Source organism: Martes martes (assembly GCF_963455335.1).
Source record: "Martes martes genome assembly, chromosome: 3".
NCBI lineage: Eukaryota > Metazoa > Chordata > Mammalia > Carnivora > Mustelidae > Martes > Martes martes.
Genome location: NC_137890.1, coordinates 175,787,121 through 175,799,517, shown reverse-complemented (window position 1 = coordinate 175,799,517; position 12,397 = coordinate 175,787,121). Strand labels below are relative to the sequence as shown.

General features: G+C 36.9%; 1 protein-coding gene across 5 annotated transcripts in view; it reads left to right on the top strand.

Moving 5' to 3' along the window:
* Nucleotides 1–12,397, top strand: part of UNC80 (unc-80 homolog, NALCN channel complex subunit) — a gene marked incomplete at both ends in the record, with an annotated part of 220,728 nt that overhangs the window by 17,142 nt on the left and 191,189 nt on the right. For all 5 annotated transcript variants that reach the window (XM_080799158.1, XM_080799156.1, XM_080799155.1 and 2 more), the window contains one exon: nucleotides 6,592–6,731. In XM_080799158.1, coding sequence (XP_080655284.1) covers nucleotides 6,592–6,731 — 140 coding nt within the window. The remainder of the gene's footprint in view (nucleotides 1–6,591; nucleotides 6,732–12,397) is intronic.

The window sequence follows — 12,397 nt, the reverse complement described above, 5'->3', positions numbered from 1 at the left end:
GGCTGTAGTGTAGTATGAAGGATAAGACGTGTTCTAGAATGACACTACTTGCTTTCAAAACAAGTTCCTATTCCTGAATATAAAACTTTAAGTAGTCTCCGGTTTTCTGTCAAATATGGAAAATAACTTTAGGCATTTATCCCGGGTGGGAGTGCTGAGACAAGAGCATGTATAACTGTGTTTTATCTTTGTGGCAAGTGGGTAATCAGTGGCGTTTTCTCAATGACTTGTGTGTGATCAGTAGTGCTCTATCCCAATGGTTAGTGTGTAGTAAATAGTGCTTTACTTCAATGGCTAGTGTGTAACATTCAATAAGTGTTATCATTATTCCTCCTACATTAATTAAAGTGTCATCTTGTTCTCAATTATTAAATCTCCTTAATATCCGGGATGCTTGGGTCACTCAGTCGGTTAAGCATCTGTCCTTGGCTTGGGTCATGATCCCAGGGTCCTGGGATTGAGTTCTGCATTGGGCTCCTTGCTCAGCTGCTTCCCCTTCTGCTTGCCTTTCCCCGGGCTTGTGTTCTCTCTCTGTCTCCCTCTGACGAATAAATAAATAAAGTCTTAAAATCTTAAAAAGAAAGAAAAAAAGTCTCCTTAATATTCTTTAGGCAAGCGTAATATAGCTAAGATAATGCTGCAGCAGGTGGGAGGAGGGAGTAGAAAGAAGGCATAAGGTATAGATAGTCTTATCCTTTAAGAAATCTAAAGTTTAGGGGTGCCTGGGTGGTTCAGTGGGTTAAAGCTTCTGCCTTTGGCTGGGGTCATGATCCCAGGGTCCTGGGATCGAGCCCCACATCGGGCTCTCTGCTTGGTGGGGAGCCTGCTTCCCCCCCTCTCTCTGCCTGCCTCTCTGCCTACTTGTGATCTCTGTCTGTCAAATAAACAAATAAAATCTTAAAAAAAAAAAGAAGTCTAAAGTTTAATGAAACATCAAGATGAATCCACATAAAAGAGAATATGCATAATAAAAAAGAATATAATTCTGTGAAAAATATTCATGCATTCTTTGGTTTGGAAAAGAAAGAAATGAAGGCTAGGGTAGTTCAAAGCCACATGGTTATGTGTACTGCCATTAATTTAGTGTATTTCTAGATGAGCTACCTTCACTTCCAATTCAACTTGTGCAAAATATAATTTTCTGCTTTCTGGCAACATTGGATCCTCTTTCTAACCGATGCATTACTCTCAGTAGTGCCATCATCCTTCCTCCCCTCAAAACCACAAATTTTGGAGTCCTATTATATCTACTGTTTCCTGAACATTTACTAAGTACAGACACTGTGATTTATCTGCTATATTTTATCTATTCTAAGATAAAAATTTTTTTCACTTTTAATATTTGAAGTCACATGTTTGATGATCTTTGGTTTCTTAAAACATCCCTGCCTGTTAGCAGTATTGATAACTTGTCATTTTCATAAGGTTGCGCAGCATGAATTTGTCATTTCCAGCCTCTAACTTTGCAGAATCGGGAAAAGAGACTTAGAAGAATATGTCAGAGGGAATAGCAGAGCACTCTTTTAAGAAATGATACTTTGGGGCGCCTGGGTGGCTCAGAAGGTTAAGCCTCTGCTTTCAGCTCAGGTCATGATCCCAGGGTCCTGGGATCGAGCCCCGCATCGGGCCCTTTGCTCCACAGAGAGCCTGCTTCCCTTCCTCTCTCTCTGCTGCCTCTCTGCCTACTTGTGATCTCTGTCTGTCAAATAAATAAATAAATAAATAAATAAAATCTTAAAAAAAAAGAAATAACACTTTGAAGAAATAACATTTTTGACACAGAGAAAGTTACTCTGTGGAAAAACACATGTCAAAAACTCTAATTTTAAATTTAGAAATTTCAAGAGTATCTCTACCAAATTATTTCACTTGTATCCTCCTTTTTGCATATACACAGGATGAATATATAATCAAAAACTATGCCTAAATAAGTCTAAGATGGTGCTTTTAATAAATATATTAGAAAAAGTCCTCACTGGTAAGTGTCCTAGTTTAATTAACAGAGTTTTTTTCTTAATTGAACATAAAATAATGGTGTCTTATAACTGATGACCTCTTAGAGACAACAAATATGTCTCCTATTTCATTCTCCTTCCTCCTCTCAATTTGATTTCTTGCTGAGTCATATTGTTTTATCTTGTTATGTTGCTCAGGTGTGTTCTTTATTCTCTACACCTGAAACTACCCTCTAAATCCAGGTCCTGATAACTAGATTGCAGCTGGAACCACCTAATTGGATTTTTCTACCTCTAGCCTCTCCTGCTTCACATAAATATCACTTAATAATGCCTGACTATCCCAGGGGAATCCTACCAAACATTTAAAGAAGAATTAATACCTATTCTCCTGAAACTGTTCCAAAAAATAGAAATGGAAGGAAAACTCCCAAACTCATTTTATGAGGCCAGCATTACCTCGGTTCCAAAACCAGACAAAGACCCTGCCATAAAGGAGAATTACAGACCAATGCCCTTGATGAACACAGATGAGAAAATTCTCACCAAAATACTAGCCAGTAGGATCCAACAGTACATTAAGAAGGTTATTCACCACGACCACGTGGGATTTGTTCCTGGTTCAGCAAGGTTGGTTCAACAACCACAAATCAATCAATGTGATACAATACATTAATAAAAGAAAAAAACAAGAACCATATGATACTCTCCATAGATGCTGAAAAAAGCATTTGACAAAGTACAGCATCTTTTCTTGATCCAAACTCTTCAAAGTATAGGGATAGAGGGTATATACCTCAATATCTTCAAAGCCATCTATGAAAACCCCGCAGTGAATTAATTCTCAATGGGAAGAAACTGCGAGCTTTTCCCTAAGGTCGGGAATGTGGCAGCAATGTCAGTTACCACCACTGCCATTCAACATAGTACTAGAAGTCCTAACCTCAGCAATCAGACAACAAAAAGAAATAAAAAGCTTCTGAATCAAGAAAGAAGAAGTCAAACTCTCAGTCTTTGCAGATGATATGATACTTTATGTGGAAAACTCAACAAAGACTCAACTCCAAAACTGCTAGAACTCATACAGCAATTCAGTAAAGTGTCAGGATATAAAATCAATGCTCAGAAATCAGTTGCATTTCTATACACCCATAGCAAGACAGAAGAAAGAGAAATTAAGGAGTCGATCCCATTTACAATTGCACCCTAAACCATAAGAAACCTAGGAATAAACCTAACCAAAGAGGCAAAGAATCTGTACTCAGAAAACTATAAAGTACTCATGTAAGAAATTGAGGAAGACACCAAGAAATGGAAAAACTCTCCATGCTCATGGATTGAAAGAACAAATATTATGAAAATGTCTATGCTACACATTTAACACAATCCCAATCAAAATCCCATCCATTTTTTTCAAAGAAATGGAACAACTAATCCTAAAATTTATATGGAACCAGAGAAGACCCCAAATAGCCAGAGGAATGTTGAAAAAGAAAGTCAAAGTTGGTGGCATCACAATTCCAGACTTCAAGCTCTATTACAAAACCATCATCATCAAGACAGTGTGGTACTGGCACAAAAACAGACACATCAATCAATGGAACAGAATAGAGAGCCCAGAAATGGACCCTCAGCTCTATGGTCAACTAATCTTTGAGAAAGCAGGAAAGAATGTCCAATGGAAAAAAGACTTTTCAACAAATGGTGTTGGGATAATTGGACAGCCACATGCAGAAGAATGAAACTGGACCATTTCCTTATACCACACACAAAAATAGACTCAAAATGGATGAAAGACCTCAATGTGAGACAGGAATCCCTTGAAATCCTTGAGGAGAACACAGGCAGCAACCTTTTTGACCTCACCCACAGCTACTTCTTGGTAGACACATCGCCAAAGGCAAGGGAAGCAAGGGCAAAAATGAACTATTGGAACTTCATCAAGATCAAAAGCTTTTGTAGCAAAGGAAACAGTCAACAAAACCAAAAGACAATTGACAGAATGGGAGAAGATATTGGCAAATGACATATCAGATAAAGAGCTAGTATCCAAAATCTATAAAGAACTTATCAGACTCAACACCCAAAGAAGAAATAATCCAATCAAGAAATGGGCAGAGGACATAAACAGACATTTCTGCAAAGGAGACATCCAGATGGCCAACAGACATGAAAAAGTGCTCCACATGACTTGGCATCAGGGAAATACAAATCAAAACCAGAATGAGATACCACCTCACACCAGTCAGAATGGCTAAAATTAACAAGCAGGAAACGACAGATGTTGGAGAGGATGCGGAGAAAGGGAACCCTCCTACACTGTTGGTGGGAATACAAGCTGGTGCAGGCACTCTGGAAAACAGTGTGGAGGTTCCTCAGAAAGTGGAAAATAGAGCTTCCCTATGACCCAGCAATCACACTACTGGGTTTTTATCCTAAAGATACGAAGGGGCACATGCACCCGAATGTTTATAGCAGCAATGTCCACAATAGCCAAACTATGGAAAGAACTTAGCTGTCCATCAACAGATGAATAAAGAGGATGTGATATATATGTGTGTATATATATATAATGGAACACTATGCAGCCATCAAAAAATTGAAATCTTGCCCTTTGCAACAATGTGGATGATACCAGAGGGTATTATGCTGAGCTGAATAAGTCAATCAGACAAAAACAACTATCATATGATGTCTCTGATATGAGGTATTTGAGAGGGAGAGTGGGGGGTTTGGGGAGTAGGGAAGGAAAAAATGAAACAAGATGGGATTGGGAGGGAGAGAAACCATAAGAGACTCTTAATCTCACAAAACAAACTGAGGGTTGCTGGGGAGGGGATATGGAGAGGATGGTTGTGTTGTGGACATTGGGGAAGGTATGTGCTATGGAGAGTGCTGTGAAATGTGTAAGCCTGAGGATTCACAGACCTGTACCCCTGGGGCAAATAATACGTTATATGTTTATAAAAATAATTTAAAAAAAAATTTTTAAATGCCTGACTAATCTTCCTAATGCATCATTTATTTATTAACTCATCGTTCCACAAAGGCTTATTATAGGCAAGGTTGCCATCTTTTCTCTATATCCCTTTCTCCCTAGGAACCTATAATGGATTTCTTGTACCATCATCTCCAGACCAATCTCTTCTCCCTGTTTCTCTGTACCTTCTACCATCTGGCATCATTTTTCTTAAGTGACCTTGTTTACACCTTCAGTTAGTTAAGCACTGCTTCTAATATATTGAGCATGTGCTTTAGCCCCTGGGTCTTTGCTCAGACTGTCTCCTTTATGTGGATTGCTATCTTTCCTCCTTGTTGCCTGTCTAAATTTTGTCTTTCTTCTAAGCACCAGTTAATATCTCAACTCCCCCATGAACTCCTGCCTAATTACTCTAAATCTGCACTGCCCAATAGGGTAGCCACGAGGCCCATTGTGGCCCTTGAACACTTGAAATAAGGCTAGTTTGAATTGAGATGTGTTGTAAGTATCACATATATACCAGATTTTGACTACTTAATATGAAAAAAGAATGTATATCTTAATGATAATGTTTATATTGATTATATGTTGAGATGATAATTTGGGGTTAAACAGAATATAATTTAAAATTTCACAGATTTTTACTATTTTTAAAACTAGATATGTGTCTCATGTTTGTGGCTTGTATTATATTTCTATTGAGAGTGCTATTCTGATCTATATTCATCTTAAAACTTAACTGTAGGTTCTTGACTTCAAGGTTCAGATTCATCTATTATTTATCGCCCAAATTACCTAACATGAAGCACACATAGTATGCTCATACTAGGGGATTCTCTGATCTAGTTCAGAGGACTTATTTATGAACTTTCTAGCTGTATTTGTCTCTCTATGCATCATGGTTGGAGAGTGCTTTCATATTTTACATAAGAAAATAGAAATTATGAGGACTTAAATTCTATGATAATTTTTTGAGGGTCTTTATACGTAATGAAGAATTTTATCTGTAATACCCATCGAAAGACAAGGTCTTCTTATCTGAGCAGAGTTATATATACTAGCTAAATATCATTAAAATAAGCTACCCTTTAAGAGAATGGCTGCATTTGTGCTTAACAAATCAGAATAAAGGTCATCGTCTCCAATTGAAAAAAATGTATCCCATTTTCCTTTAATGAGTGACAGAAAAACCTGAACCTTGTGCTTCGATTCTCATTTTCTGGCTTCAGTTCGATCAGCTCTTACTAACCTGGTTTCCAGCTCAGGCCTTACTCAGCTCATCTCAGTATTGGCATATCTTTGATGAGTTGGTAGTTTGTAACTTTTCTATAGATCCTGGGTATCTGGAGATGAAAAAGAAAAGAATCAAGAGCAAAATGAAATAAAGTTTCATGAAATAAAGTTTATAAACTTTATTTCATAAACTCAGCTGAATGCTTAAAATAACATACATGGCTCTCTAGAAGTCTTTTTCCATTTGCTCTTAGATGAACACAAAATCATTTGGCCTCTGACCTTGTAGTTAGTTATGCTATAAAGAAAAATGTTCAATTTTAAAAAACAATGTATGTAATATGGTAGTTAATTATAGAAGATATACCTGAAGGAAAAAAAAGAAAGAAAGAAGAACTAATTTATTATCTCCACCTCCAAAAGGGACTCCAGGTGGTCTGTGAAACTTTCCAGTCAGATCCCATGTCACCCAAGGCCACCATTTCAGGCTGCCACCGAGGAAACTCCTTCGATGGAAGTCTGTCCTCCCAGACTTCCCAGGAAAGAGGCCCATCTCATTCCAGGTACATAATTGCAATGTTAGGGACAAAATGTTTTTCCTTATTTACCAAAGGTTAAATATGCATTTTTAGTTACTTACATAGCCTCTGTTCCTTAGAATGTGTCAGTGCATGATTTGTGTATACATACTCTTGGTCATGGTTTAATTTGATTAATAATTCCAGAAATGTGCTATGAATGGCTCTCATTTAAACAAGCTTGGGTGGAAGTGGAAGACCTATCTGATAATAAGGTGTCTGAATTAGACGGTATTTTAAAATTTAAATGCAGAAGTCAAATTATGCTATCAAATATCACGCTGCAGGGATGTGAAAAGATCTGCTCATCTGTTGTGTAAGGATACTTTGTATCAGTGATCCTCATATTAAAATGGGTGCTTTTAAAGTACCCATAGGGAATTGAAAAGGTTGTTCATTGCAAACATTACAACACTGCCCTCGTTAACTTGTGTATCTGGTAAACTTGCTTCCAAATACTTTCCCTTGGGACAAACATCAATTGTCTTCTTCCTGTTCCCCACCGAAATGATGGAAGCCTGAATTTGTGAGATTTGCTTTTGAATCCAACTAGATCCTACGCTTCGTGGGCAGGAGTCCCTGAGACCATTTGTGTATCCCTACTTTCAAATAAGGTTACTATCTAGTAGATAGTATTTTAGAAGGAGGCATTTCTTAAAAATGGTTTTATTAAGGTATAATTTACATACCATAAAATTTACCTCTTTAAAGTGAAAAATTCAATGACTCTTAGCAAATTTATAGAATCATGCAACCATCACCAAAGTCCAATTTCAGAACATTCCTGTCATGCAAAAATAGCCCTTGTGCCCATTTCAGTCTCGCCCATTCCCACACCCTGCTCCAGATGATCACTTAATATATTTTCTGTCTATATACTTGAATTTATGGAATTTTCAAAGAAACGGCCGCATACTATATATGGTCTTCCATCTGGCTTCTCTTACTTAGTATAATGCCGTAGACGTCCATCCACATTACAGCATGTGCAAGTATTTCCTTCCTTTTTATTGCTAAAGAGTGTTCTGTTGTGTGGGTATATCACATTGGAGTTCTGCATTTATTGGTAGATGAATATTTGGGTTGTTTTGATTTTTCATCTATCATGAATAATGCTTTTATGAGCATTCTCATACAGGTTTTGGGGCAGGCCTATGTTTTCAGTTCTTGTATCCTAAGTAGATCTGTAGGAGCAAAATAGCTGGGTTGTATGGTAAATTTATGCTTAATTTTTTAAGAAACTGCCAAACTATTTTTCCAAAATGGCTGCACCACTTCACATTCCCATCAGATATGCACAACAGCTCATTGGTTCTCTCTCTCCTTGGCAGCAATTGTTCCTGTCGTTTTTACTGTAGCCATCCTTGTGGGTGTAAAGTGAGAGCTGATTGTGGTTTTAGTTCATATTTTCCCTAGTGACTAACGATGTTAAGTACATTTTCAGGTGCTTATTAGCTATTTGAATATCTTCTGTGGAGAAATATCTATTCAAATATTTTGCCCAAGTGTTAACTGGGTTGTTTGTGTCCTTATGATTGAGTTGTAGAAATTTCTTTTTTAATATATTCTGGATACAAGTCCTTTATCCAGAGATAGATCCACAGATATTTTCTCTCAGTATTATCTTACATTTTCATTTGGTAATTTTTAAAATTATCTACCTCCTCCTGGCACCAGAACCAGGCTATATGGGTATAGTGTTTTGTTTTTTTTTTAAATGATTTCTTAGAATTGTTGAAAGCATGAAGTTTTATGAATATAATTGCTTTTTAACCCAAATACTACTATGTTGCACTTTTAAAAAAATAATATGCAAAGAGTTTTTTCTTTGTATCTTTATTTTGGACTTTAAAAGCAAATGGCCTAGTTAAATGATCTTCTGCTGCCTGAGAATACGAATGTTGACAGCAACGTTAGTTGTGTAAGCAGAGATTGTTTGTATTTATCTATAGGACTTATTGTCCTAGGTCATTGGTGATACTGAGTACTTAAAACCATATCATTTTTAATGTAGAAAGAGCCCTGTGAAGATCACCAATTCAATCTGATGCACTACAACATTTGCACCACTTAAAACCTTCCAGCAATGAAGAATTTAGTATTCTTGGATGAAGTTCATTTTTAGACAGCTCTATTTAGTATCATGTCCTCCTTATATATTTTTTAATTTAAATTTAATTAGTCAACACACAGTACATCATTAGTTTCAGATGTAGTGTTCAACAATTTATCAGTTGTGTGTCCTTATATTTGACCAAATTTTGCTTTTCCATATTTTCTGTCTATGGTTTTTATATTAGTTTTCTACTGCTGTGTAACAAATTACAAGGTACAGGCTTAAAACAACACACATTTATTATCTCAATCTTTCTGTGTGTCAGAAGTATAAGCACAATTTAGCTGGGCTCTCTGCCTTAAGGTATGACCAGGTTAAAATCCAGAAGTCAGGATGGGATGCAGTCTCATCACAGGCTTGACTGGGGAAAGCTCCACATATAAGCACCCTCGGGTTGTTGGCAGAAGACTGAGGTTTATGTTTTCCTGTTGAGTCTTATCTGAGAGCTGCTCACAAATTCTAGGTGCTGCCCACAATTCATTGCCATGCCGCTCTCTCTATAGTTACCTTTACAGCACACCAGAGAAATTCTAATTCCAGTCTACTAATACAGAGACTTTACAATATAACATGATCATGGGAATGACATCTAATCACCTTTATGGTATTTGTTGGTTATAAGAAAGACACAGGTCCTGGGGCACCTGGGTGGCTCAGTTGGTTAAGCATCTGCCTTCAGTTCAGGTCATGATCTTGGGGTCCTGGGATTGAGCCCTGCATCAGGCTTCCTGCTTGCAGGGAGCCTGCTTCTCCCTCTCCTCCCTGTTCATGTTCTCTTTTGCTATGTCTCTCTTTCAAATAAACAAGTAAAAATCTAAAGAAAAGAAAAAGAAGGAAGGAAGGAAAGAAAGGCAGACACAGGTCCTGCCTATACTCAGAAGAGGATTATAGGGCATCTGACTACTATCAAATGGGAATCAGGGATGGTTCCTTTAAGTCTGTTTACCACTCTTCTTTAGAATTTGTACAGACTCTTCCCATATTAACCTTCTATTTATTCAAAAGTAGTATGGTAAAGGATCCCTCCACACACATACACACACCAAGGCTTCCATTTTACTTGATGGCAATAGTAACTCACTAACAAATTTATCAAGGGCATAATTAAATTGGATTCGGGGAAAAGGTATTTTTTTTGGATACAGACTAAACAATTGGAACTACCTTTCTTTGGATATCTTTTATATGCTAAAACAGAACTAGTGTCTTTACATTTATAATGCTGTCTAAATGTCTGTGCATTTATTTTTGTCTTTGAATTTTTTTTTTTTTTTTTTTTTTTTTTTTTTTTTTTACTGGGTCACCTGTGTGGTTCAGTCGGTTAAGCATCTTCCTTCAGCTCAGGTCATGATCTTGGGGTCCTGGAATCAAGCCCCGTGTTGGGCTCTCTGCTCAACAGGGAGTCTGCTTCTTCTTCTTCCTCTCCCCCTCCCCTCCTGCTCATGTTATCTCTCTCTCTCTCTCTCATTCGTTCTCTCAAATAAATAAAAATCTTTAAAAAATTTTTATTGAAGTATAATTAACATACACTGTTTTATTAGTTTTAGGTATATAATGATTCAACAATTCTATATATTTCTTACTGTCCAAGATAAATGTATTCTTACTCTCCTTCACCTATTTCATCCATCTCCCCACCCACCTCCCCCGTGGCAACTACCAGTTATCTCTATTTAAGAGTCTGGGGTTTTTTTTGTCTCTTCTTTTCTTTGTTCATTTGTTTTGTTTCTTAAACTCCAAATATGAGTGAAAACCTCTATGGTATTTGTCTTTCTCCAATGGACTTCCTTCACTTAACATTACACCTTATACCCTCTAGCTCCACACATATTGTTGCAAATACCAAGATTTCATTATTCTTCATGGCTGAGTAATATACCACTGTGTGGAATGAATGTGTGTGCATATATATATATGTGTGTGTGTGTGTATATATATATATATATGCGCGCACACATATATATGTCTATATATATGCCACATCTTCTTTATCCATTCATCCTTCTATGGATGTATGGTTGGGTCACTTCTATATCTTGGCTATTGTAAATAATTCTGCAATAACATAAGGGTGCATGTATCTTTTCTAATTAGTGTTTTCATTTCTTTGTGTAAATACCTGACATGAAGTTATGGTAATTCTATTTTTAATTTTTTCAGGAGTCTTTGTACTGTTTTCCCCCATGGCTATACCAATTTACATTCCTTCCTACCAACAGAACATGAGGGTTCTTTTCTCCTCCCCATCCTTATCAACACTTGTTATTTCTTTTTTATTTTAGCCATTCAGACAACTATAAAGTGATATCTCATTGTGGTTTTAATTTGCACTTCCCAGATGGTGAGTGATGTTGGGTATCTTTTCATGTGCTTGCTGGCCATCTGTATGTTGCCTTCGGAAAAATGTCTATGCTGATCCTCTGCCCATTTTTAATTGGATTAGGGTTTTTTTGGTATTGAGTGCTATAAGTTCTTGATATGTTTTAGATATTAACCCCTTGTTGACTATATCATTTGCAAATATCTTCTCCCATTCAGCAGGTTGACTTTCAGTTGTTGATGGTTTCCTTCTCTGTACAAAAGTCTTTTATTTTGGTATAGTCCTAAACATTTAATTTTGCTTTTGTTTCCCTTGCTTTAGGAGACATATCTAGAAAAATGTTCTGATGGCCAGTGTCAAAGAAATTACTGCCTGTGTTTTGTCCTAGGAGTTTTATTGTTTTAGGCCTCACATTTAGGTTCTTAAGCCATTTTGAGTTTATTTTTTTGTATGGTGAGATAAAGTGGCCCACTTCCATTCTTTTGCATGTAGCTATACAGTTTTCCCAGCATCATTTGTTAAAGACACTGTCTTTTCCCCATTGTATATTTGTGACTCTTTTGTCATAGATTAACTGACCATGTAAGCATGGGTTTATTTCTGAGCTATTTTGTTCCATTGATCTATATGCCTATTTTTGTGCAAGTGCCATACTGCTTTGTTTACTGTAACTTTGAAGAATATCTTGAAATCTGGGACTGTGACACCTCCAGGTCTGTTCTTTTTCATGAAAGTTTTGGCTATTTGGGTCTTTTGTGGTTCCACGCAAATTTTAGGATTATTTGCACTAGTTCTATGAAAAAGAGTGTTGTTATTTTGATAGAGGTTACATTAAATTTGTAGATTGTTTTTGGGTAGCATGGATATTTTAATAATATTTGTTCTTATGGGGCGCCTGGGTGGCTCAGTGGGTTAAAGCCTCTGCCTTCGGCTCAGGTCATGATCCCAGGGTCCTGGGATCGAGCCCCACGTCGGGCTCTCTGCTCAGCAGGAAGCCTGCTTTCTGTCCTCTCTCTGCCTGCCTCTCTGCCTACTTGTGATCTCTGTCAAATAAATAAATAAAATCTTTTAAAATAAAATATAAAAAAAAATTTGTTCTTCTGATTCATGTCATTTAAGCATATGTTAGACATAGGTTGTAGCAGTGTCAAAGTTTTTGTCCTTAAAGAGCTCATTTCCTCAAAAGGTAGTTAGATAAGAATGAGTAAGTAAACT